Source organism: Zingiber officinale, chromosome 6A (genome assembly GCF_018446385.1).
Source record: "Zingiber officinale cultivar Zhangliang chromosome 6A, Zo_v1.1, whole genome shotgun sequence".
NCBI classification, from domain to species: domain Eukaryota; kingdom Viridiplantae; phylum Streptophyta; class Magnoliopsida; order Zingiberales; family Zingiberaceae; genus Zingiber; species Zingiber officinale.
This window is the reverse complement of record NC_055997.1, coordinates 129,157,678-129,182,969: the sequence shown is the minus strand read 5'-3', so window position 1 is coordinate 129,182,969 and position 25,292 is coordinate 129,157,678. Positions and strand designations below refer to the sequence as shown.

Below are 25,292 nucleotides of genomic sequence, written 5' to 3'. Positions count from 1 at the left end.
CGGCACCTAGCTTGGGTTCCAAGCTAGCTTGGCGGGCCTTATTAGGGTAGGTATAAAGGTGGGTATAGGTAGATATAATATTTTATAAATAAGAGGCTACGATAAGGACGGAGAGGAGAAATTGGTTTTGGTCTCCCGATGAAATTAAGCTTCCCGTGTTCGCCCGAACACCCAACTTAATTTCATCAATAATAATCCATACCACTAAATAATTATTATTAAACTGCCGTACCAATCCCAAATTACGTTTTGGGCTCCTTTTTATTATGAGTGTGTTAATCTCCCTGTGTTTAAGATGTCGGATGTCCACTAATTAATTGAGTTACTGACAACTCACTTTAATTAATATCTTAGTCTAAGAGTAGTACCACTCAACCTTATTATCATGTCGGACTAAGTCCACCTGCAGGGTTTAACATGACAATCCTTATGAGCTCCTCTTGGGGGCATTATCAACCTAGATTACTAGGACACAGTTTCCTTCTATAATCAATAACACATACTATAAGTAATATCATTTCCCAACTTATCGGGTCTATTGATTTATCGAGCTAAATCTCACCCTTGATAAGTCAAAGAAATAAATATTAAATATATGTGCTTGTTATTATATTAGGATTAAGAGCACACACTTCCATAATAACTAAGGTCTTGTTCTTTTATTAAGTCAGTATAAAAAGAACTTACCTTAAATGGTCATACTTAATACACTTCAATGTTTAGGGTATAAAAATTCTATAAAATTCTAAAAATCATGAAAACTCATGTAGACATTATTTAGGGTATATACTTTCATGGAAAGATAATTTTCTAAGAAAATACTTCATATTTTCAAAGATTGACACAAACTTGGAAACTTGCAAAAACTTCAATGTTTCTTCCAAGTTTGTGTTTAACTATTCAATGATGATTACTATCAAAAGATAGCATTCACCAAGGTTTTTCAAAATTATTTTTAAAACCAATTTCCAACCATGTTCTTTGGGCTCAATGCACATGACTTGTACATTAGCTTTCCCAATGATTGGAATACATATAACTATATGTTTTGATGAAATCAAAACTCAATTAGATGCATTAAATCAACATCTTGAGTCTTGTTCATCATCCTAACATCTCACTTATATCTAATGTGTACTAAAATACATACAAGTCATCTTATAGTCTTTGTAAGATGTAGACTTTGGTTTTGCCCTAAACTAGGGATCATGCATATCTATCTAAGCATTTTGAATTATGAACATCTACCTAGGATATCACTTATTAGTATATGTCATTGTCCTTAATCACAATGAAATTAAAAATAATGCATGATGATTTATGATATACATCGAAAAGAAATGATTTTCAAAAAGAAAATACACTATTGCTACATGATGTATGTATGATATGACATGGTATCTTTATATTTTTCATAATAAACATGAATGCAAAATATGATGTCATGGCATATGATAGGCAAATAATCATATCAATTTAGCATAAATAAAATATACTTAGATATTCTATCTAAGTATCATTAATCCTTAGCTAAACCTAAAATTGATCCTAGATTGCCCAATTTTCTTCAAGAAAATGTCAAAATCCAACTTGATATTTCTTATGTTTTCCCCAATTGTGTCAATTTAAATTAAGTTACATTCCTCAAATTTTGACACATTTTACTCTTCCAAAGAGTAAACAATTAATTCATTTCATTTTCAAATGTTAACAAAAACCTTGAAAAAGCTCTCCAAGTGCCAACTACATCAAGGTTGAGTTAACCACCCTTCCAATTAGAGTTGACACTTTCTAACCCATCTAGGGGCTAGAGAAGATGCTCCTATGAACCTAAAACCTATTGGTACTCCTTGGATGTTCAAGGTATTCACTAGGGATAACCTCCCTTGATACCTTTCTAATGACCTTGTTAGGCTTCTTAGAAGCCTTAGTCACTTTCTCTAGGTCAACTCTAGGGATAACTTCCCTTGTGACCTTCTTTGTGACTTTCTTAGACTTCTTAGAAGTCTTAGTCATATTTGTCGTTGCAAAAATACTCCTAGAGATAACTTTCCTTGTATCTTTGACTTGACTTCTAGACCTAGGTTTGATTTCATAGCTATATAGAACTCTATGGTATGAAGAAACATCTTTCTTAGCCTTAGGTTTGTATCTCAAACCTTTATGGCCATTGGATGACTTTTGGTTTCCTATGCCTAGGTTTTTGTTCTTGGACCCTTGTTTTTCATTCGTTATTTTTCTAAGGGTCCTCTCTATTTTATCAAGTCTTGACCTCAAGACTTGATTTTTTTTTCCATAATTCCTCAACCTCATATGTTTTTTACTAAAGTCTTGAGTTTTCCTTTTCGTAAGCACATATCTAAAATCCTTAGAGTTATTGCCTAATTTGTTATCTATCTTTCTAGCCTTAGGTTGAGTGGTTTTGGTATGAAGCGCTACATGTTTTTCCTTAATGCTATCATGCTTCCTATTTTTATAGTAAATAGCATTAAAATGATATAAGCTAGAGTTAGCATGCTCTTTACCATTTCTAAGAGAAATTGCATCAATAAATGTTACCTTGGGTTTGCTCTTAAGAGCTCCCCCTTGACTTGTGCTTCCTCTTTTGGGTTTGACCGACTTCTTTCCCTTTGGACATTGGCTTCGATAATGTCCATTTTACTTGCACAAGAAACACACAATGTGTTCCTTGCTCTTCTTTGTTGTGGGGGCAATTTTCTTGGGCTTCTCCTTACCCTTTGGTGTCATTTGGCCCTTCTTCTTGGCCAATTTAGGGTACTTACTCTTGTAGTGCCTATGTTCCCTATACTCAAAACATATAATATGATTTTTATTATTAATTAAACTACTTATACCTTCACGTGTAGGGATGACAATTGATCCTCCATTTGATGTCTCTTAATTTTTGGAGGATACCCCATGTTCTTCTTCTTCGCTTGACCCGGAAGTAGCAGCTTCTTCTTCTTCGCTTGACCCGAAAGTAGCAGCTTCTCCTTCTTCCTGGTCTGAAGTCACCGAATGTCGCTCCCCCTCAATCCTAGAGGTGGAGACTTCTTCATCTTCATCTTGTATATGGAACAAAGAGTATGCTCTCTTTTTGCCCTTTGCGCTGCATTCTTTTGAAGATGAAGCTTCTTGGACTTATTCTTCAGATATTGAGCATCTCTCAACTTCCGAATCCTCTTCCTCTTGGTATTGATCCAATAAGTTGTCCTCTTTGTATTTCTCTTGATTTGGTATAGTGGAGGGAACCTCATGGACTTTAACCAATTTGTTCCATAACTCCTTGGCATCTTCAAATTCTCCAATTTGCTTCAAGATGTTGCTTGGCAATAGATTGACTAATAGCTTGGTCACTTTATCGTTGGTCTCACATCTCTGGATTTGCTCTTGGCTCCATTTGGTCTTCTTGAGGATCTTGCCTTTTGAATTCTTTGGAGTTTCAAAGCCTTCCATTAGAGTAAATCATTGTGTTAGGACCGAAATGTAGCTAGAGGGGGGGTGAATAGCGTCTCACCCAAATCGATCGCTTCCTACGTATTCGTTAGTGCACAACGGAAAACAAAGAATACAACCACGAATACAAATATGAAAGCTAAATACAAATGAAGAGATGCAAACCGCTAACACGTTTGTTTACGTGGTTCGGAGATAACTTGCTCCTACTCCACGGCGTGTCTGTAAGGTAGACGATCCCTCAATCTGTCGGTGGATTAGTCCCCGAAAAACCTCAGGCTAGCTCAAGCTCCTTGTCAATGGAGAAACCTCGCCACAAACACTTGAATACAAGCACACCGATCACACGAAGGCTTGGGAGACTTTAATAGGCTTTAACCAAGTCTATTTCGTCAACCATGCCCAAGAACCCCGAGCTCTATTAAATAGAGCTCGAGAGGAAAACACTAAGCTGTTTTCCCGCTACCAGTCGATTGGTATATGCACCAGTCGACTGGTCCTTTAAGTGAAGCTGACCGTTACCCAACGGTCGACTACCAGTCGACTGTTACAGTGTATCAGTCGACTGCTACAGTAACCAGTCGACTGCTACAGTGTTGCTATAGTGAAACCTAAAACCATAAGATTTCGCCCTGAGTACAATCACTCAGCACTCGTCCTCGCCCGACCAACCTAGACCTAGCCTTCTAGCTCCTCCATCAGCCTCGCATCCCTCGGATGTCTCCCCATCCTTCATGTCTTGCCTTCTGGAGCTTCCTTCAGCCTTGTCCTTATCATCGGGTCTTCCTTTGCCAAGAGGCTACTCACCTCCGGGACTTCATCCATTGTCAAGTCACACTTAGACTTACGTTGCCAAGACTGCATACTTGGACTTACACTGCCAAGACTCATCCTTGGACTTTTTGCCTCTGTCAAGATTACACTTGGACTTTCCTTATTGTACCTGTATCCTGCACACTCACAATGCATATCAAATACAACAATAAACCTAACTTAAACCTTTACCCAAATATCAAAACCTAGGGCACCTAGATTGCTCCAACAATCTTCCCCTTTTTGATGTTTGACAACCTGTTTAAGTTAGGGAAACATAAATGCAATAACAATGTGAGTAAACATAAGTCATGGAACCTAACCCTAGGCTCCCCCTTCACCTAAGCTCCCCGTTGAGCTAGGATTTCTCGTAAAGGTAAACTTCTCCCCCTTTGCCTGAACAATCGCTCCCCCTTCACCTAAGCTCCCCTTAGCTAGGATTTCTTGCAAAGGTGTGTAGGTTTCCCACTTAAACCTAAATTTCTCCCCCTTTGCCATACATCAAAAAGAGCTCCAACAATATCCCAATTGTTGAAAACTTGTCATCCAAATTGACCCTAAACTCATGTATTTATTCCCCATAGATCTCATACATTTAAACGAGTTTACATGATCATGAACAACGTTGGAAAACACTTTTAGGCTGGTATCAGTCGACTAAACTAGGTATCAGTGTACTGACCCCTTCAATTTCCACTCACAGAACCTTCTGTGTTCGAAATACACTGTTACCAGTCGACTGGTATCGGAATCAGTCGACTGCCCTCATCAAAATGAGCTTACAGAGACATTCTGTGCTCAAAAATACTGTTACCAGTCGACAGGTAACTGTACCAGTCGACTGGTACTCTTTTTGGGCAAAAATCAGCCTTTTTTACTTACTTTCATAAATGCGCCAAAAATTCTACAGACCTTCAAAAAATTCCAAATTTTGTGGAGAAGTATATTTTATCCATGTGTACTTGGGAAAAATATATATATAAATATATTTATCACAGATCTCAAGATTGATACAAAATTCAAAACTAGCTAAATAGTTCAATTGAACATTGACCTAAAGTCCTAGTTTTGATTTCCTCTTGATGTATCTGCTCATACTAAACCACAATACTCCCCTAGCATGGGTTTATATGACATCTATATATCAAAAACTAATTTTTATGCAATATGACCCCCAATGTCATATTTTCATACATGAAATACATCCCAATTGTGTCAACCCACTAGGTTAGAGACTTAAGTCCATCTCCTAACCACTTGGCACATATGATAGTCCATCTATCATGGGTCCCAAAGGCTCTTCCTAACCTTAGAAATCTTAACTTTAGCCACCTCCCTTAGTGACTCATCCACTATGACTATGCCACTTCGGTGCACCTCGGGTGACACTTGGCCTACTAAACTCACCTTCTTAACCTTAGACACCTTGTCTTTGGTTAATTTCTTCTTGTCCTTAATCTTGGACACCTCATCCTTGCTATAATTATATGCTACCCTAGCATATTCCTTCTTATTGGCCTTGAATACTCTCCCTTGTCCTTGGTAACACTTCCCATACCAATGTCATGTGCTACCTTAACACTTGACCTCCTTTTGGTCTTGGAAAAGATTTTTATGTTTTCAAAAAGTAACTCCCCCTAAAAATATGGTCAAACTTCTATCATTGCACCAATAATAACTTGGGATTCCTAAATAATTAGGAAAACCAAAACTCAAAGTTTTGAGGTTCAAAATTTAATAATGAAACTAAACCTCAACCGAAACTTCACTTTGATTTTTCTTAACCAATTCATACTTGTTTTCATCATGAAAACTCATGTAGACATTATTTAGGGTATACTTTATCAGGGAAAAATAGTTTTATATGAAAATACTTTCTATTTTCAAAGATTGACACAAATTTGAAAACTCTTAAAAACTTCAAGTTTGTGTCTAACTTTCCAATGATGATTACTATTAAAGGATAGTCTTCACCAAGGTTTTTCAAAAGTATTTTGAAATTATTTTCAAAACCAATATCCAACCACGTTCTTTGGGCTCAATGCACATGACTTGTACATTAGCTTTCCCAATGATTGGAAGACACATAACTATGTGTTTTGATGAACCTAAAACTCAACAAGATGCACTAGATCACATCTTGAGTTTTGTTCACCATCTTAACATCTCACTTGTATCTAACATGTATTAAAACACATACAAGTCACCTTATAGTTCTTTGTGAGATGTATATTTGGTCTTGCCCTAAACTAAGGGATCATGCATCTCTATCTAGGCATTGTAAAAATCATGATCATCCATTTAGGATGTCACTTGATATGATCCCTCTTGTTGGGACACTTCCATACATAATAAATGTCTTTTGTCCTTAATTACAAGGAAATTGACATACTGCATGATGATTAATGACATACATCAAAATAAGCAATTTTCAAAAGCAAAGCATGTTATAGCTACATGATGTATGTATGACATGACATGATATTTTTGTATTTTTCATAATAAAATGTGAATATTAAATATGATGTCATGGCATATGATGGGCAAACAATTATGGCAAGTTAGCATAAATAAAATTTACTTAGATTACCTATCTAAGTATTCTTAACCCTAGCTAACTCAAAATTTAACCCTAGATTGCCCAATTTCATCAAGAAAATGTCAAACCCCAACTTGACATTTTTTTAATCTCTTGATTTATTTATGCCAATTAAAATTAAGCACATTCCTCAAATTTTGACACGTATTACTCCTCTTAAGGATTAAACGTTTAGATTGAGACTTAAGTTTGCTCTTAATTCCTCAAGATCATACTAATATCTCAACTTGACATTTCTTATCCTTTTTCTAAGTGTACCAACTTACATTAAATATGATTCCTCAAAACTTGACACCTTTTTGCTCTTCAAGGCTTAATCACATTTAATTAAAGTATGAGTTTTCTCTTAATTCCTTAAGAAAGTATCAAAGTTCTAACTTAATTTTTCTTATACTTTTCTTACGTGTGTCAATTTAGATTAAGTTCAACTCTTCAAATTTTGGCACATATATTACTCTTTCAAAGAGTAACCCCATAATCCTTTTCTTTTTCAAAGGTTAACAATAACCTTGAAAATGCTCTCAAGTGTCAACTTTAACAAGGTTGGGTTAACTACCCTTCCAATTTGAGTTAACACTCTCTAAACCTATCTAGGATGTAGAGAATATGTTCCTAGGAACTCAACACCTATTGGTGCTCCTTGGATGCTCTAGGTACTCACTAGGGATGATTGACCTAGATACCTTCCTAAGGACCTTTCTAGGCTTCTTAGAAGTCTTGGTCACTTCCACTATGTCACTTCTAGGGCTAACTCCCCTTGTAACCTTATTTGTGATTCTGTTTGGCCTTTTTGGAGCCGTAGTCACCTTTACTAAGTCAACTCTAGGGATGGCCTCCCTTGTGACCTTCTTTGTGACATTATTAGACTTCTTAGAAGTCTTAGTCACATTGGTCTTTGCAAAAGTACTCTTAGGGACAACTTCCCTTGTACTTTTAGCTTGACCACTAGTCCTAGGTTTGGTTCCATAGCTATATAGAACCCTATGAAAGGAAGTCGCATCCTTCTTGGCTTTGGGTTTGTATCCCAAACCTCTATAGCCATTGGATGACTCTTGTCTAGCTTTTCCAAGGTTGTGCTCACTTTGCCCCTTAAGCAAGTTTTCCATTCTTGCTAAGGTTCTCTCTAAGTTATCAAGTCTTGACCTTAAGACTTGGTTTTCCTTTACTAAATCCATAGATTTGGATTTTTGTTGATTCCTATGAGCATTTCTAGCCTTAGGCTTATATCTAAAGTCCTTAGAATTATTGTATAAGTAGTTATCTACCTTCCTAACCTTAGGTATGGTAGATCTAGCATGAGGAGGAATATATTTACCCTTAGTGCCATCGTGCTTCCTACTTTCATGATAATTAGCATTAAAATGATAAGAATTATTTCTAGCATGTTTTTTATCATATGTCAAAGGAATAGGTTCATTGAATGATACCTTGGTTTTTACCTTGGAAGCTCCCCCAAGACTTGTGTTTCCTCCTTTGACTTTAGTTGGCTTCTTCTCTTTAAGACATTGACTTCTATAATATCCTCTTTGATTGCATGAGAAGCACACAATATGTTCCTTGCTCTTGTGTTCTGTGGGACCAACCACTTTAGGCTTCTCCTTAGCCTTTAGTGTCATTTGACTCTTCTTCTTAGCTAATTTGGGACACTTTGTGTGGTAGTGACCCCACTCACCACATGTAAAGCACCTAATGTGCTTCTTCTCCTTATTCTTCTTCCTACAACTCACATTAGTTTCTAAATTAACTTTAATGAGTTTAGGATTTGCCTCCTTTACCTTCTTGAGCGAAGGACACCTACTCTTGTAGTGCCCCATCTTACCACACTCAAAACATTTGATGTGGTCCTTTGTGCTTTTCTTGGTAGTTGAGGTAGAGGGTTGAGCTTCCAAGATCTCTTCTTCCTCGGATTTCTCTTCTTCCTCTTCACTTGAAGATGTGGACTTTTCCACTTCTTCATCTCTTGAGGATGTGGAAGATCTCTCCTCTTCCACCTCTTCCTTCTCTTTCTCTTCCTCCTCTTCTTTTTCCTCCTCGAATGTTGACCTCTTGTCAACATCGGATTGGTCCTTCTCTTCTTGGACCAATGCGCCCTTCTCCTTGGGCTCTTCCACTCCTTGGATTTTTGTAGGGTCTTCATGATAGGCAATGATCTTTTTCCAAAGATCACTTGCATTTGTGGTTTCACCTACACTCAGCAAAATATTAGAAGGTAGTAAATTATGCAAAATTCTCGTTACCTCCTTGTCCGCCTCCGATTGCTCTCGTTGCTCTTCGGTCCAATGCCGAAGTCGGAGGTGTTTACCCTTCTTGTCCATAGGAGCTTCAAATGGGTCACTCAAGATAACCCATTGGTTCCAATCCATTTGGAACCATGTCTCCAACCGCTTCCTCTAATAATTGAAGTCTTCTTTGTTGTACGGAGGTGGAATTCAGATATCCCATCCGAGCGGTCCTTCGGACTCCATCTTCTTCTTCCTCTAGCTTCTTGCTCTCTTAGCGGTTAGTCCCTAGAAGAGCGACCTCGCTCTGATACCAATTGTAGGATCGAAAAGAATTTTAGATATCTCCACAATTGCATGAGATTATCCACTTTGGGCCTAAGCCCTCATAACTTTGCTCTTGGGCTTTACCCAAAAGGTCTCATGCCAATGGAGATATCTTTCTCTTATAAACCCATGATCTTTTTCATATGTTTTCAATGTGGGACTATATTTACAACCTTGCAACCCTAACAATCCCCCCCTCAAACAAAGGGCCACAAGCTTCCCATGTCCGATCATCGACCCACCAGGTCTTCCTGACCCTCGGTCCACCCGACCTACTAGGACTTCCTTGTCTAGCCACAACTAGGATTTTCTGCCTGGTGTGTGGTCCTCTTGATCCAAACATAGGAGCCTCCACTTTCTTTATACAAGGTTAATATTGTACTCATATGGCTCAATCAGATCATAACTCTTGTGCACAGTTGGCGGTTAAACCTTCTGGCAGTCCAGGCTCTGATACCAATTGTTAAGACCGAAATGTAGCTAGAGGGGGGGTGAATAGCGTCTCACCCAAATCGATCGCTTCCTACGTATTCATTAGTGCACAGCGGAAAACAAAGAATACAACCACGAATACAAATATGAAAGCTAAATACAAAAGAAGAGATGCAAACCGCTAACACGTTCGTTTACGCGGTTCAGAGATAACTTGCTTCTACTCCACGGCGTGTCCGTAAGGTGGACGATCCCTCAATCCGTCGGTGGATTAGTCCCTGAAAAACCTCTAACTAGCTCAAGCTCCTTGTCGATGGAAAAACCTCGCCACAAACACTTGAATACAAACACACTGATCACACGAAGGCTTGGGAGACTCTAATAGGCTTTAACCAAGTCCATTTCGTCAACCATGCCCAAGCACCCCGAGCTCTATTAAATAGAGCTCGAGAGGAAAACACTAAGTTGTTTTCCCGTCACCAGTCGACTGGTGTATGCACCAATCGACTGGTCCTTTAAGTGAAGCTGACCGTTACCCAACGGTCGACTACCAATCGACTGCTACAATGTACCAGTCGACTGCTACAGTATATCAGTCGACTGCTACAGTATCACAACAGTGCTGCTACAGTGAAACCTAAAATCATAAGATTTCGCCCCGAGTACAATCACTCAGCACTCGTTCTCGCCCGACCAACCTAGACCTAGCCTTCTAGCCTCCTCCATCAGCCTCGCATCCCTCGGATGTCTCCCCATCCTTCATGTCTTGCCTTCTGGAGCTTCCTTCGGCCTTGTCCTTATTGTCGGGTCTTCCTTTGCCAAGAGGCTTCTCACCTCCGGGACTTCATCCATTGTCAAGTCATACTTAGACTTACATTGCCAAGACTACATACTTGGACTTACACCGCAAGACTCATCCTTGGACTTTTCTCCTCTGCCAAGATTACACTTGGACTTTCCTTATTGTACTTGTATCCTGCACACTCACAATGCATATCAAATACAACAATAAACCTAACTTAAACCTTTGCCCAAACATCAAAACCTAGGGCACCTAAATTGCTCCAACACATTGCTCTATCTCCATCATAAGAAAATTTTCAATTCTTGATTTCCAAGAATTGAAGCTTGTGGATACGAATGACGGAGGCACCCTTGTGTCGAATCCGAGTCCATCTCGGAATTCCATCTTGAAGTTGAGTCTTTTGATAAAGTCTTTGACTTTTGAATTTACTTCAACTTCTCCCTCTAGCTCGTTGCCCCTTCCGGCGATGATTTCGGTGAAGAGTGACCTCACTCTGATACCACTTGTTAGGGTCGATTTGTGCTAGGGGGGGTGAATAGCCCGTCGCGCTCCGGTTGTCTTGCTTAGTGATGATGTTGTTGCAGCGGAATGAACTCGAAGCAAACTTACAACGCTAACACAAAGGATTTACTTGGTATCCACCTCAAGAAGAGGTGACTAATCCAAGGATTCACACGCGACACACACTCCACTATGAAAAACACTCCTTTTTGATAACTACCGAAGGTGGAGAAGCCTTGTACAGACTCTCAATACAAGAAGAAAGAAAAGAGAAGTAAATACAGGTAAACTCTTACAGGATTTACAACATGAAACCCTAACTTCTTCTTCTTGTGGAACACCTCTTGACTTAGAAAATGCAACAGCACTTGACTCCAAGATGCTTTAAGAACTAGCGGCGAAAACTTGTGAGAGTCATGAGCAAAACGGTGGAGAAGAGTTGCCGGAGTCGCTGCGAGGAAGACAACTTTAAACTCGACGCTTCATTCATAACGATCACATCCCAATCGATTGATCAATCAATTAGGGAGACTTAAATCGATCAGTCGATCGATTCAGAGCGCCTCTGTGCTCGCTGGAAAAGGCCTGAATCGATCGCCCAATCGATTTAGCCTCTATCGCGACTTCGTGTGATTTCCAGCTCCCTAATCGATCGGTTGATCGATTGGGTAAGCTTCTGTGTGCGATCAATTGGGCTAGCCTTTGATCATGCACACAATCAATCGATCGACTGATCGATTGGACTACAATCCAATCGATTAGTTGATCGATTGGCTTCCCTTAGACTTGCTTAACTCAAGTCCAAAGTTCCCAATCTCAACATCCGGTCAACCGTGACCTGTTGGGACTTCTTCATGCCTAGCATCAGGTTAACCTTGGCCTGCTTGGACTTCTTCACCAAGTGTTCAGTCAATCCTTTGTCTCACTTGGACTTTTCTTCTCGTGCCAAGTGTCCAGTCAACCTTGACTCACTTAGACTTATCGTCTCGTACCAAGTGTTTGGTCCTCCATGACCCACTTAGACTTCCTTCTACCATATGTGCGGTCATCCTTGACCCATCTGGATTTTCTTGTGCTAAGTATCCGGTCAACCCTTTGACCTACTTGGATTTCCCAATACCAGGTGTCCGATCAATCTTGACCCGCCTGAATTTCCATGTGACAAGTATTCGATCAACCCTTTAACCTATTTGGACTTTTCAACACTAGGTGTTCGGTCAACCTTGACCCGCCTGAATTTCCACGTGTCTGGCTTCACTCACCGGGTCTTTCCACTGCCCGATTTCACTCACCGGGACTTCTACCTGTCTGGCTTCACTCACCGGGACTTTCACCTGTCTATTTTTCAACCGCCTAGCTTCACTCATTAGGTCTTTAACCTGTTCACTCACCAAGATTTCCAACTACTTAGCTTCACTCACTAGGTCTTTCAGTCTGTCTGGCTTCATTCACTAGGGCTTTCGATCTGCCTGGCTTCACTCACCAGGGTTTTCCAGTCAAGTATCCAGTCAACCTTGACATACTTGACTCTTCTTCACATCAACTTGGTCAAACCAGAGGATAATTACTTCAACAATCTCCCAAATCGGACGATTACACCTACAATCTTCATGTATTGTCAAATATCGAAACTCAAACATCAGGACTTAAACTTGAGTCAACTCGAACTTAATTAAACTGATCAATCTTGACCTAGATAATATTACACCAACACTCTAATTATGCATGATCAAATGAATCAAACATAAGTTAGGCTGTCTATTTGCCTCTTAATAGTCCCAACATCCAACTAACTCTGGTTTCTTTTCTTTGTTTTAATATCTTTTGTTCCAGAGCATGCAGTCTTTTTATTTTAGAATTTTCCCTTTAATTATATGCTTTTGGTTTAAAGTTTCAGGTTTGGGCTGGGTATAGGTAATTGAGCTGTGGACTGTGCCATAGCTGGGCTGGTTTTTTATGTTGAGACTATGCAAAACCATGCCAGTGCAATACATTTATAATTCAGTCTTATGATAGCTTAATGAATCTCATGGATGGAATAATAATAATAAAACAGACAAACAATTATCAAAAATTAACACAATAATATATCATCAATTCTGGGGCTTAGTGGAAAGAGAGATATGTTATCTTGCATTGGAGCACTTTACAAATGGAATGCCAACTATGTCACTATGCAAGAGCATTGAAATATCAAACTAAAGCTTGGCATATGCTTTGAATAAACATTTTGATACTACTCAGGGTCAGTGCTGTAGGAGATAACATTCAAGCACAATTATAAAAGAGCATAATCCAGAAACTGATGTATTTAAGGAAAAAAACACCAACTGCTACAATCCCTTTTTTGGGCTGGAATGGAGCTCAGAAAAAACAGGTTGTTTGCTAACTGCTACAATCTTAAATTATTGCATTTGTTTCGGCATTTTGTTTGTGATGAGAGAGCACAAGTGACAAAAGTTTGCTAGAATTGATCATGGAGTTGGTAGGGCATAGTTTTCTCCAATCTTATGTTCTTGCAAGCACTCTACAGAAGGAATCGATGGGTGTTCTTTGATTATACTGAGCTCTCACTTTCCAGTGCAACATCAGTGGGTTTTCTGCCGTAAAAAAGAAAAAGGAAAGAACATGAGAATTGATTTGTAAATTGACAAGTTGAAACCTTAGTGACAGACACTGCCCAACAAAGCATAGCAAAATGCATGAAACAAACATAGATTTTGTTAATAGTTGGGCTTCAGGAAGCTAAACCAGTGTCTGATATTATTCGTCCATGTCTTTTCTCTTTGCTTTACACACTTGCTGTTATTGATGCTGCAGCCTCTCTGTCTCTCTGGTACCACCTCAGAATTGATAAATTGAGTGATTGAGATGGAAATAATGGAAGGTATTGTTGTTTAGTTTGTCCTTTGAGCATGCCTACGACAAATTGCCAGCAATTGAATTTGTGTTTCAACACTACTTGTCATATGAATACCAGATATATACTAGGTATCCGTTCTCAAAATCCAAGAGCTTAGAATTGATCTATGTGAACACTCAATCCGACTGACTAAAACATCTGGTACGTCAGTGATTTTATTTAGCTGGTTTGATCGACCACTTAAGAATATTGAAACGAGCCCAAGTTAAAACTGACAGAACACCAAAGGATCAGCATGCTTGCATATCAGATTGACTGAAAACTCGAAAGTTTCAACATGTCCATTTGGAAAATTCAGCTGAGGTAGTAATAAGGAGTTTGATGCCTGAACCATAACGCACCACATCAATTTGGCTCCACGCCTTTAAATCACTGTATAGGTCTTTGATACACTTTCCCTTTCAGTAGGTGCCATATCACTTTCCCTGAAAACGAAACATCATATTGTAATTGAAAACAGAACTATCTTTTTTTTTAATTTTTTAAAAAATATATTTATTACAACTTTACAATGATTCAACTATCTAGTTTTGCTCCTAATTATGTATAGCTTGTGAGGTAGAAAAAAGAAGGCCTATTTAGTACACATTATTTTGAAGTAGAAGATACCCACAAGGAATATAGAAATAAATTCTGTGAAATGAAACTTCAGCATGAGACTTCTTGATCCAATAAGAAGGATGGAATGACACACATCAAAAGCATACAAGCATCTCATAATAGTGGTAAAAGGGGCTCATCAGGAATTGCTTTTGCACTTTAAAGTTGAGTGCTTCACTGTAAATTACTCTTCTTCTTCGCTTCCTATGCAACTAAAGAATAAATGGTTCAACCTTTATGCTTTGCTTGTTATCTACCTCTGCTGAGGTCTGCCATCAGGTGAAGTCAAGTAAAAAACTTTGCCTTCTTGTCTCATTGCCTACTGATTACTTGTCTTATGGTACTGAAAAAAGCTGACGCCTTTCATACTGTAAACAGAAGATCAACAAACACTAGAGTGTAAATTTTATGCCTCTTTGCCAAAGAAAAAGTGAAGAATCAAGTTCCAAACCACATCCAAGTTGCTACAGGCTGCAAGGAGATCAGTCACCATGTTTCCATGCACTGATTCTTAGCAACTATTACTGCATGCCATCATCATGACTGAAACTTAATGCTAGATACAGACTGTTCACAACCATACTCCTTTTCCAAACATGCCTTTTACCTATATGAGAAGGAGAAAAAGCTTGAGATGATTGCTTCTGGAATGCTCATGAAGTAATGGCATGAACGACAACACAAATTGTGGCGCAGCTCACTTTTCACAGTTATTTATCATCACATTAAGTTGTTCATTGCCAAATTGGCAACTCACAAGATTTGTGAAACACCAATCCACATCATTCATTCACGGGACAATAATGCACCTTGAATTTGGCATCACTTGCAAATTTCCGTTCCCTGTGCATTGATTCCTGAAGGTGAGGGAGAGAGTGAAGTTATGGCAGTCAACAGTCTCTGGTGCCACATGTCCAGCCAACCTGGGCAAAATCAAAGGCCATTATTATTAGGTGCAAATTATGTCCAGACTTTGATTTCCAACTTTCCTTTCAATTACAGAGAACAAAGAACTTCCTGTCACTTTGATAAATCACATACCATCGACTTATGATGAAGGGTTTTGGTTTCTCCAATGCAAACTTGTACGCTGTCATGTATGTTTCGACTCAAGTTCAAATGACTAATGGTATTATAGTAACAATCACTTCATAAATGCATTTATTTTAATAGATATCAAGGTGAGGAAATTTACATTGTACTGCTTCTAAGACTACAACACTTGCCAAATCATATGCATAAACTTCATCAAACATTGATGGATTGAAAAATATTACTGAAGCATAGTTTGTCAAGTTTCACATTACTATTCTTCATTATTCATTTATGCAAAACCAGCATGATTCTTTATTAGAGCTCAACACAATCATCATTCATAATTATTCTCAAGGGATTCTTCATAAAGACAATATCTACAGTCATCTAAGTAACTCCTTACATATTGATTCTTTGTTGGATATTTTTCTATTCCAATCTAAGTGCGCACTATCGTCATTCATAGCTCATATTAAAACCAAGACCATTGGCAACTCATGAATCAATGTAAAATTGCATAAATAAAAGGAGAAGTGCCTTACTTTTTGTCACTACACCAGTTGGATTAAAGCAACACGACACATGCAATGGCAGCAAGTCAGTGGTTTCCATTTCAGCAAAGAAATCTAAACCAAACCACCATCTTGTTCCTCCTATTTCCTCAATTGCACACAAGAGACTCGGGGATTATGTTTCACTCGTTTACAGCAACATTAAGAAGGATTACAACTCACAAAAAAGAAGTATGTACAGTGAAATTGATGCCATATAGAACAAGTGGAAGAATAGAATTGCTGTTGAGTGAGACAGAGAATTCATTTACTGAAAAATCTGGATACGGTGGGATTGAATTCCGGCAAGGGAGCTCCCATTTGCAGCTCTGTTCTTCTGATGAAGTCGAGAATAACAGATTGAGGCAATGGTGAGCATGAGAGCACATAGTAGATTAATAGGCCCAGAAGAATGGCTCCTCCATTAGGAACTCAACAGCTTCATCCGCCGCCGCCGCCGGCGGCAGCCACGACGAGGAGGAAGCCACGTAGCGTAGCCCTTCCTTCCCGCCCCCATCCAGAAACAGGTCGGGGAGATCGAACAGCGCGTCGTCCGCGTCACCGCTAGTGGACGGGGTTGACGACGCGGCGTCCGGCGCCAGAGCGGCTGCGAGGGCAGCGGCGGCCTGGATGTCCTTGGGAGCAGAGGAGGCGGGTCGGGGGAACTCGGAGACCAAATGCGGGAAGTTGAGGTGGGCGGCAGGGCCCTTCAAGGCCAGCGCGGCCACGTCGTGCGCCCGCCCCGCCATCTCCGCCGTCGGGAAGGTCCCCAACCAGATCCGCGACTTCTTCCGCGGCTCCCGGATCTCCGACACCCATTTCCCCCAACTCCTCATCCGGACGCCTCGGTACACAGGGTGCTTCCCGTCGTTGCTCCTCTTCTTCCTACCTCCGCCGCCGCCGTCGCCGGCATCAGAACTAGCACCCTTGCGAGCCTCCTTCCTGGCATTGATAGGGCTGGAACAGGAGGAAGAAGAGGAGGAGCAGGAGTTGGGTTCGCAGTCTTCCATTACCATTCCTCCTGTGGTGGTAAGGAGAAGAAGATTTGGGTCGTCTCCCCTTGCACTAAAATGGTCGCATAAATAATAACGTGAAGGGCATCCTGATTTCTGAAAAAAATAATAAATATAATAAATTATTTTTATTTTAAATTTTTTTAATTTAGTTGAATTTTCGTAGTATAATAGTTGTTCGGATTGCCATTTGATTTCTGGTTTAACTCATTGATGCCTAATTCTATTTTAAATGAAGCCCTGGATAATAGTACCTCAATTAACGGATGAATTTTATCTTAGTAGTTGGTAAAGAAATTTTATAATATATGTCAATTAAAAAAAACTATTGAAATGAAAGTTAAAACTCACAAATATAGAAAAACAAAAACATAACGAGCAATAACTAAATTTACTTTAGAGAAAAATTGAAAATATTCACAAACCACACATATCGTATGGTCAAATAATAGAAATATCAAGTCGATGGTAAACACAATATTATATTAATTAAATTAAAAATATATATATCTACGGACGCCACTCCTATTAAACACTAATAACTAAGCAGGGTGACGTTTGGTAATTTGTGATAATCTCAGTTATCCATCTACTATTATCAATGATAATCATGTTTAATTTAAGGAATCAACTATTCTCAAGGAATCATATATACCCGTCAGCATCAGCAAACGTCCTCAATTCAGGAATGAAACCTGGAATGAGATTACCTCTAATTTTGAAGACTTTTTTCTATTCCTGAGGTTATAGCGCACCCATTCGCATTCCTTCATGAGGACTCGTTGGAGCCGCACTAAAGACTTGCTAGGGCGGGAGGACTTACCGGGGCCAGAGAACTCGCGCGGGGCCGGAGGTGGCAGCAGGCGGCTCACCTTCGGCCCGACTAGCCTCCGAAAGTTATCCCGTTGTCATCGTCCTAGCGAGAAGCTCACACATGCCGCCCGTCGAAGGGAGTCGCGGGAGGCCGGATGTTGTAGTAGGCAGCTCATCTCCGGCTCGATGAGCCTCCAATTAGCTATGCCCGTCATCGCCATTCCAGAGGGAAGCTCACACACGTCACCTAACGAATGTAGCATCTGAGGCCGGAGGTGGCAGCGGCTCGCTGATGGCTCGTTAGGCTAGAGGTGGCAGGCGGCTCTTCAGGACAAAGGTGGCAGCGACTCGACAGGCGGCGATTCTACTGGCGACATGCATGAGAGATGATCGCATTTTTTTAATTAGATTTTTTTTAAACTTAAGTTTTTAATTAAGCTTTAATTAATTGAATCAATAACTCCTAAATATAGTTGGGATAAATTAAGTAGATTTAGTTTAAAGCCCAACAAAATTATCCTAAAAAAAATTTAAACTAATAAAAATTCTAAAATATTATTGAATTTATTTATTTATATAATCACCATTAATATTAATATTATTATATATATTTTTATTTTTTTATTTTTTTATTTTGTTTTATTAGTTAATTTGCATAGAGATACAATTAGCTGTATAAGTTATATATTAAAATATCCAAATAAACAAATTTTTATTACATTCTCTAAAATTAAATCGAACAACATTTAGTTATATTTTATTCACTGTAACTTAGTTGTGTCATTACCTGAGTCATACATGATAACTTTGAACCAAACGTACCCTAGTTATCTGTCTATGATTATCCATGATAACCATGTTTGGTTCGAGTTTTTCTCAATTATGAAACGTCAGCAATTGGGGTATCAAATCTGAAAATCAGAATACTCTGGGTTACCTTGGTTTTTCTCGATTCGATCTGGAAGTTAAGCAAAAGTTTTTTTTTCAAAATTATCCTCGCATCTATCAGACCCGAGTGCGAAGGTGGCAGCAAACAACAATAGCAAGCAGTGGGTGGTAGGTGGCAAGTGATAGTAAGGGTGTAAACGAACTGAATCAAAGCCGAATATGCAGAAAATACTAAAGCTCGAATTCGGCTCGAAATAGGTATATTCAAGTTCAAACTCGATTCGAAGCTAAAAAAATTTAAAATTTTTTGTTCGAGTTCGGTTCGAATTAAGGCTCGCGTTCGAGTTCGGCTTGAAAGTTTCAAATATGTTCGCAAACTATTCTAATTATTGCTCGAAAATAGGTATTCGAAAAGCTCAAAAATTATTTATTTAAATTATATTAATAAAATATTAAGGCTCACGCTCACGAACTATCAAACAATATAATTTGGGCTTGAGTTAGCCTTGAAAAAAAGTTCAAATATGTCCGAGTTCGGCTCAAATTCGATAAATTTGAATATGAATCAAATAATTTTTGAGCCGGCTCGATTCGTTTATACCCCTAGGTGGAAGCAAGCGTCACCGAAGATGATAGCAAATCACTAGATGGCGACAACGTGCTGTGAGCCACGAATGGCGGGCAATGGACAGCTATCGACGGGTGGTGGTTGGAGGGCAGCAGCAGGCATGGCCGACTTTAGGCATAGGTCATTAAAGCCTATGCCTAGGGCCTCAATTTTTATTGGGGTCCATTATTTTTAATGTATTAAATATATTTTTATATATATTTTTAAAGAGAATGGAAAAAATAGGGCTCACGTAATAAAAGAGTGTACAATCTCATTATCTAAAAATTGAGATCATTATTTTTAATATATTAAATATATTTGTATGTATATTTTTTTAAGAGAATAGAAAAGAATAGTGTCCACATGATTAAATATTTACATGATCTCAATCTATCAAAGCTTCGGATTTCGCATAGATCTTATTAGGATTCCAAAGGATAGAGTCACAAAGGGACTCTTTTTTTAAACAAATTAAATTTATTTTTAATTATGGATGTTATTTTATAAAAAACATGAATTAGTAATTTTTTATCTTATGCATACAATACAAAATAAAAATGCTAGTTTTTTTAAGTTTCCCTTCTTCCCCTTTTCCATCTCCTCCTTTATGTGCTTCTCTTGCTAATTGAGATTGGAAAAGAGAAACTCCACCTAACACTAACACGGTGATCCGATACTTCTTGGTTGATTAGATTCAAATGTTCATGCATTCATTCATATTATGTCCAATCAAAATAGAAGATTTTATTATTTTTTTAGCAATAACAAGTTAAATACCTTTACCTTTTCGATTCCTTGATAAACATTAAGTTTAACTTTTATTTAGATATTTTTACAGTCATAAATTATTCAATTTTCCCTTTGTCTCCATTCTATCGTTTATAATTAATTTGGTTTAGGTAATGAAAAATATGATTTATTTTTTCTTTTACTCTATACCTAAAAAGGCTTCCATTTAATTCTTGGTAAATGATAATAGCTAATTTGGTCTCATTGTTATCTTTATTTTTCTAAGGATTGTATTCAGTTTTGTCATTTTGTATATTATTTTTTATTTATTTATTTTTTGTACTTCGCGCATGGGAGCATGATTTTTTTTTATTGTTATCCTATTTCATTGTTCTTATTTCCTAAATTTTGTTCCTTTTTTTAAGGATTGTTCTCTCCATCTTTCATTTAAATAATTAGGCATACTTCTATTTTTCTTCATTTTAAAACAATTTTGAATATACTTATTCTTAGTTAAGTGAATTGTAAATTTATTATCTACTTGAGGTGTATTATTATCTCTAATAATAATATTCTATTTAATACCGTAAAACTTATATTTCTTTGAACTAGGTTATCAAAATTTTAATATGAAAATTTAATTAATAATTTTATATTAAAAAATAGAAAATTAAATTGTATAAATTTTTTAAAAAAAATAATATTTAATTTGTTAAAAAAATTTAAACCACCGTTTTCAATCCAAAATTTTTTAAAAAATAATATCAAAGGCTTAAAAAAAATTCCGCCAATAACTGAAATAGGCTTAAGCCAGTCCTAGCAGCAGCGTCGCCGAAGGTGACAACATATCACCGGATGCGATAGCGAGTGGTAGGCGGCAGCAGACGATGGACGGCAGGTGATGGTCGACAGGCAATGGACGGCAGTCAATGGATGGCGGTCGGCAGAGCGGGGAATTGGCCGTTGAAGTGGCAAATCCACCAACGGACCTCCATCCAAGATTCTGTCAACGGTCAACCAAATCTTAGTTATATAGATTTGTCTAATCTACGCTTTTACTACTTTTAGCATTAATTCTTATATTTGGGCTTCTATTATTCTGAATTTACAGAAAGGCCGAGGCCCATTATGTATAAATAAACAAATTATCGAAACCATTCGACTGACGTTCTAGTAAATAGTTGGCTCATTTTATCCACTTAAAATAGTCACCTACTTTTATTTTAATATTATTTATCATCAAACTTATTAAGAGAAAAGAGAGAGAAATAGCAGGTTCAACTTTTTCTCCATGTCCCTTTTTTCTCTCCCCATAAATTCCTCGAAGCTTTACCAGTTTCCCACGCTATTTCATGCAAATACAAATCAATGTCAAAGTCGTTTTTATAATAATAAAATTTGAAATAGATTTATTATTAATTAATTTTGACATTTTTTCTAAACCACTCATTGTGCGGACTTTTTCAAATACCACTAGAAGAATTTCAAATTCATTAATAATTAGATTTTTTTTCTCTTCACCTTTATATTTTAGTTATTTTTAAAATAATCACTCGATGATCCTCCTACTTTGAAAAATACAATCAAGTGTAGTATCTGAGAACAATAGATGAGGAAAATATAAAAGTAATAATAAAATTATAAAGGGCATTTTATAATTTTATAGTAAAATGGCCAATCACAGGGCACTGTTGACTGAGTCTTCTTCTTTCTACTGCTATTTGAACCTTTGTTCTCTATCTCGTTCTCGTGGATTTCTTCACCATTGTTTTCGAATTTCGATGCTTAATCCGTCTCACTTCTTCTTCTTCTAAGAAGGATGAAATACAGAGGCGTTAGATTGGGGCTGCGCCTCATTCACCGCCGCGCTAAACGCTACCTCCGCCTCGACCGCGACGCCGGCTCCCAGAGCTCCTCGACGATGACGGCGAAGCTCTGCTACTGGGGCCGCCTCCTCGTAAGCCGGCTGCCCTCCTTTAGAACCCGCAGGGCCTATCGAAAGATGCAGCAGGGAGAGTCGGAAGCACAGGGCGGGCCTCCGCCTAAAGGGTATCTGTCGCTGTACGTAGGGGACGCGAAGGAGGGCGGAGCACCGCGGAGGTACACGGTGCCGGTGATGTACTTCAACCACCCCCTATTCGCAGAGCTGCTGCAGGAAGCGGAAAAGGAGTTCGGGTTCCGCCACCCCGGCGGCATCACCATACCCTGCTCCGCCGCCAAGTTCGAGCTCGTCCGCACCAGGATCGCCGCCGGCGGTGAGAGCCTTCGCCGTGGGATCGCCGCATGTGTTCATTCATGACGGAGCCCACCATTTCCCCTGCTGTTTCGTTATACTCGTGCTGTTTTGCTAGTAATTTCTAATTTGTGGCCAACTCTCTCTACAAGCTTAAGGTCCATGCATGTTGGTCAACATACTTCTAAACCAACACGTTAAAAATACGAAATATATCTTTCAAATGACCTAGAGGCAAACACACTTAGAAGAAAAACTGCGAACTTTCCTTTAGATAGGATTTGTTAATGTTTTAGTAACAGATATATGTGCTAGCTCTTCATGCTCATGCATGCACAATTGATGTTTGCTTAAATGCACAATTAGACACAAGTGCACGTAGTCCCATCAGCGCCACCGCATGCACCGACTTTTGAAACCCCAACACTGTCGCACACTGTTGGCATAGGTCTCTGTCGCAGTATCCAGTAGCACACGACGTGGGACCTTCAGCTGCGCCCGCGCGCACAAACAAATAGATTTCAATTTCACAATTTATTCGTTGTGTCAACAAAGAAAGACACAGTATGTGATGCTGGTTACCTGATGAACAATTGTAGATACAGTAGCAACTGGGAGGAGCAATATCGCAACTACCTTGGGCCACTTCTCCACGAAAGTTATTACATGCTTGTTGGCAAAGAGTAGGTATACAGATACTGTCAGTGGATTGTGGTACACCCTCATCGGCATTCATATTTCTCAAATGTGTGCCAATCACTGCCGATTTGATCTTCTCTTCTCTTGTAGATTTGCTTCTAGATCCATTGTACTAAATGTTCCTTTTATATGAATTTGGCTCAGTCATGCACACATATTTAAAGATATACAATATCTTATTTAAATTTGCCAATTTTGATCTTACTTAGGATGAAAAGGTCTAGGGTTTGCTTTGTGTTAACAACTTGCAGAATCCAGTTTATGTTTACCTTAGATGGTTCCTTACAATTCGTCCCAGATTATATAAAAATAAAATAAAATATGAGATCACTTTATGATCTTATCCTGTCCAAAATCTGAGTTAGACGGATCGTTGGGTGAGGTGAATGGAATATTGATCGACTCACGATGTTCAGGAGCGGAGTATGCTGAGATGACTTCTATGTTGACCAAGTCATCAAAAGTCCTCTGGTCAACGCTATCTGCAGCCAGCGACCGGGTCGCCCCAGTCTCTGGTATTCCAATACTCGAGGTAGATCTAACAAATATATAAGTAACAGATTAAGACGTATAGTAATGAAATACGCTTAAAATAAGAATAGATAACGTACCATGGCCCAGTGGGGCGCCCTCGGGTGGATCGGTAAGCTAGTTGGGATACTGCTAGCGTTGCCCTGACCCAGAAGGGTACATGACTCTGAACAGGTTGGAAAGTTGGATCTGAAGATGTGAAGTCGAACACGGTGGCATGAAACTGGATGCGACCTCAGCATGCAGACCGGGATGACACTATTTCTCCCCCGACTTCACGGGTATTTGGGAGTCGATGGATCAAGTTAGATCCTCAGTCAGTCGACACCATTTCGCGATCAGGTATGATAAAGGTTTTGCCCCCTCATATTGCTACAGGCTCTGCTTCTATGGACTTCAAAGCTTATCATCCCCCGTTCGGGCTCGAGCTATCACCACCAATCTTGGACCGGAGTATCACCAATGACCTCTCGGTCGGACTCTAAACTCTCGCCCCAACGCGAGTTATAAGCGAGCATGCTTGCATGAGCAACGACCTCTCGATCGACATTCCAGACTCTCACCTCAACGTGAGTTATAAACGAGCATGCTCTTGTGACCAACATTCAGGACTCTCGCCTCTGTTGGGTTTTTCGGGCCTCGAAAACCGCTTTTTCGCGTCGCGAAAACCCCGAATCACCCATGCCACTGGATCTCGTGCGAAGAAAAGATTTCAAAACAAAATTACAAGTACGAGTTTCTACTTAGATCTACTCCTAGATCTACATGAAAAGAGTTATACCTTTGAAGCGAAGCCCTTCGCGTTCCCGCTCGTCCAAACGGTGCCGGATCTCAAGAGTATCAAGATAGATACTCCTCTAGAAGTATCCACATGAACACGTAGATGGAGAAAACCACACCAAAAGGTGTGCTAGCACCTATGTGTGGTTCGGCCAAGTTGAGGAGGAGAGGGAGAGGGAGAGAGAACTCCAAGAGGAAGAAGAAGGAATAATGCACTTGAATGAGGAAAATCAATTCCATTCCCATTCAAAAGTGGCCGGCCAATTCAAAGTGTAACTCTCAAAAAATTGCATTAAGTGCAATTAATGTGAAGCTATTAAAGAAAATGACTTTGTAACTTCCATGAGGTGGCACCCATGATGATGTGGAGTAACATCATTGGTCCACATCAATGCCAACTCACCAATGAGGTGGCATAAAGTCAAGTCAAACATGACTTTTAATCTTTCTCTCAAATCAAGTCAAACTTGACCAAATCTCTTCCATGGTTGATCTAATCTAACCATTTGATTAAAGCCAACTTAATATAATGAATCTAATTCATTAAATTAAGTTAATTTAATGAGTCATAATCTAAATTAGACTCATTGAATACATGAATCCACTTGAGTCCAACTCAAATTAGCCCAATTAGGATTACTCTTAATCCAATTTGATTCATCAAATGAATCTAATCCTCTTGGTTCATCATATGAACCTAATCTCCATCTAATTGTCCTTAGTGTGTGACCCTAT

At 38.9% G+C, this 25,292-nt stretch overlaps 2 protein-coding genes across 7 annotated transcripts; one reads left to right on the top strand and one right to left on the bottom strand.

The window, feature by feature from the left end:
• Nucleotides 1-14,704: 14,704 nt before the first annotated feature.
• Nucleotides 14,705-17,341, bottom strand: LOC121998061 (ethylene-responsive transcription factor ERF039-like). 6 transcript variants are annotated; one of them, XM_042552797.1, is made up of 5 exons: nt 16,253-17,341; nt 15,717-15,765; nt 15,485-15,598; nt 15,127-15,282; nt 14,705-15,043 (listed from the first exon to the last, which is right to left on the bottom strand). In XM_042552797.1, the coding sequence occupies exon 1, from the start codon at nt 17,275-17,277 to the stop codon at nt 16,657-16,659; it is 621 nt and encodes a 206-aa protein (XP_042408731.1). In that variant the 5' UTR covers nt 17,278-17,341; the 3' UTR covers nt 14,705-15,043; nt 15,127-15,282; nt 15,485-15,598; nt 15,717-15,765; nt 16,253-16,656. The 6 variants fall into 6 exon arrangements, with proteins under 6 accessions (XP_042408731.1, XP_042408732.1, XP_042408729.1 ...); XM_042552798.1 differs by having other exon boundaries at nt 14,705-15,282; nt 15,377-15,598; nt 15,717-17,341; XM_042552795.1 differs by having other exon boundaries at nt 14,705-15,598.
• Nucleotides 17,342-22,069: 4,728 nt separating this feature from the next.
• Nucleotides 22,070-23,390, top strand: LOC121998060 (auxin-responsive protein SAUR36-like). The gene is made up of 2 exons (XM_042552794.1): nt 22,070-22,569; nt 23,147-23,390. Exons 1-2 carry the CDS (start codon nt 22,134-22,136, stop codon nt 23,377-23,379), a joined length of 669 nt encoding a protein of 222 aa, XP_042408728.1. The 5' UTR covers nt 22,070-22,133; the 3' UTR covers nt 23,380-23,390.
• The last annotated feature ends 1,902 nt before the right edge of the window (nt 23,391-25,292 follow it).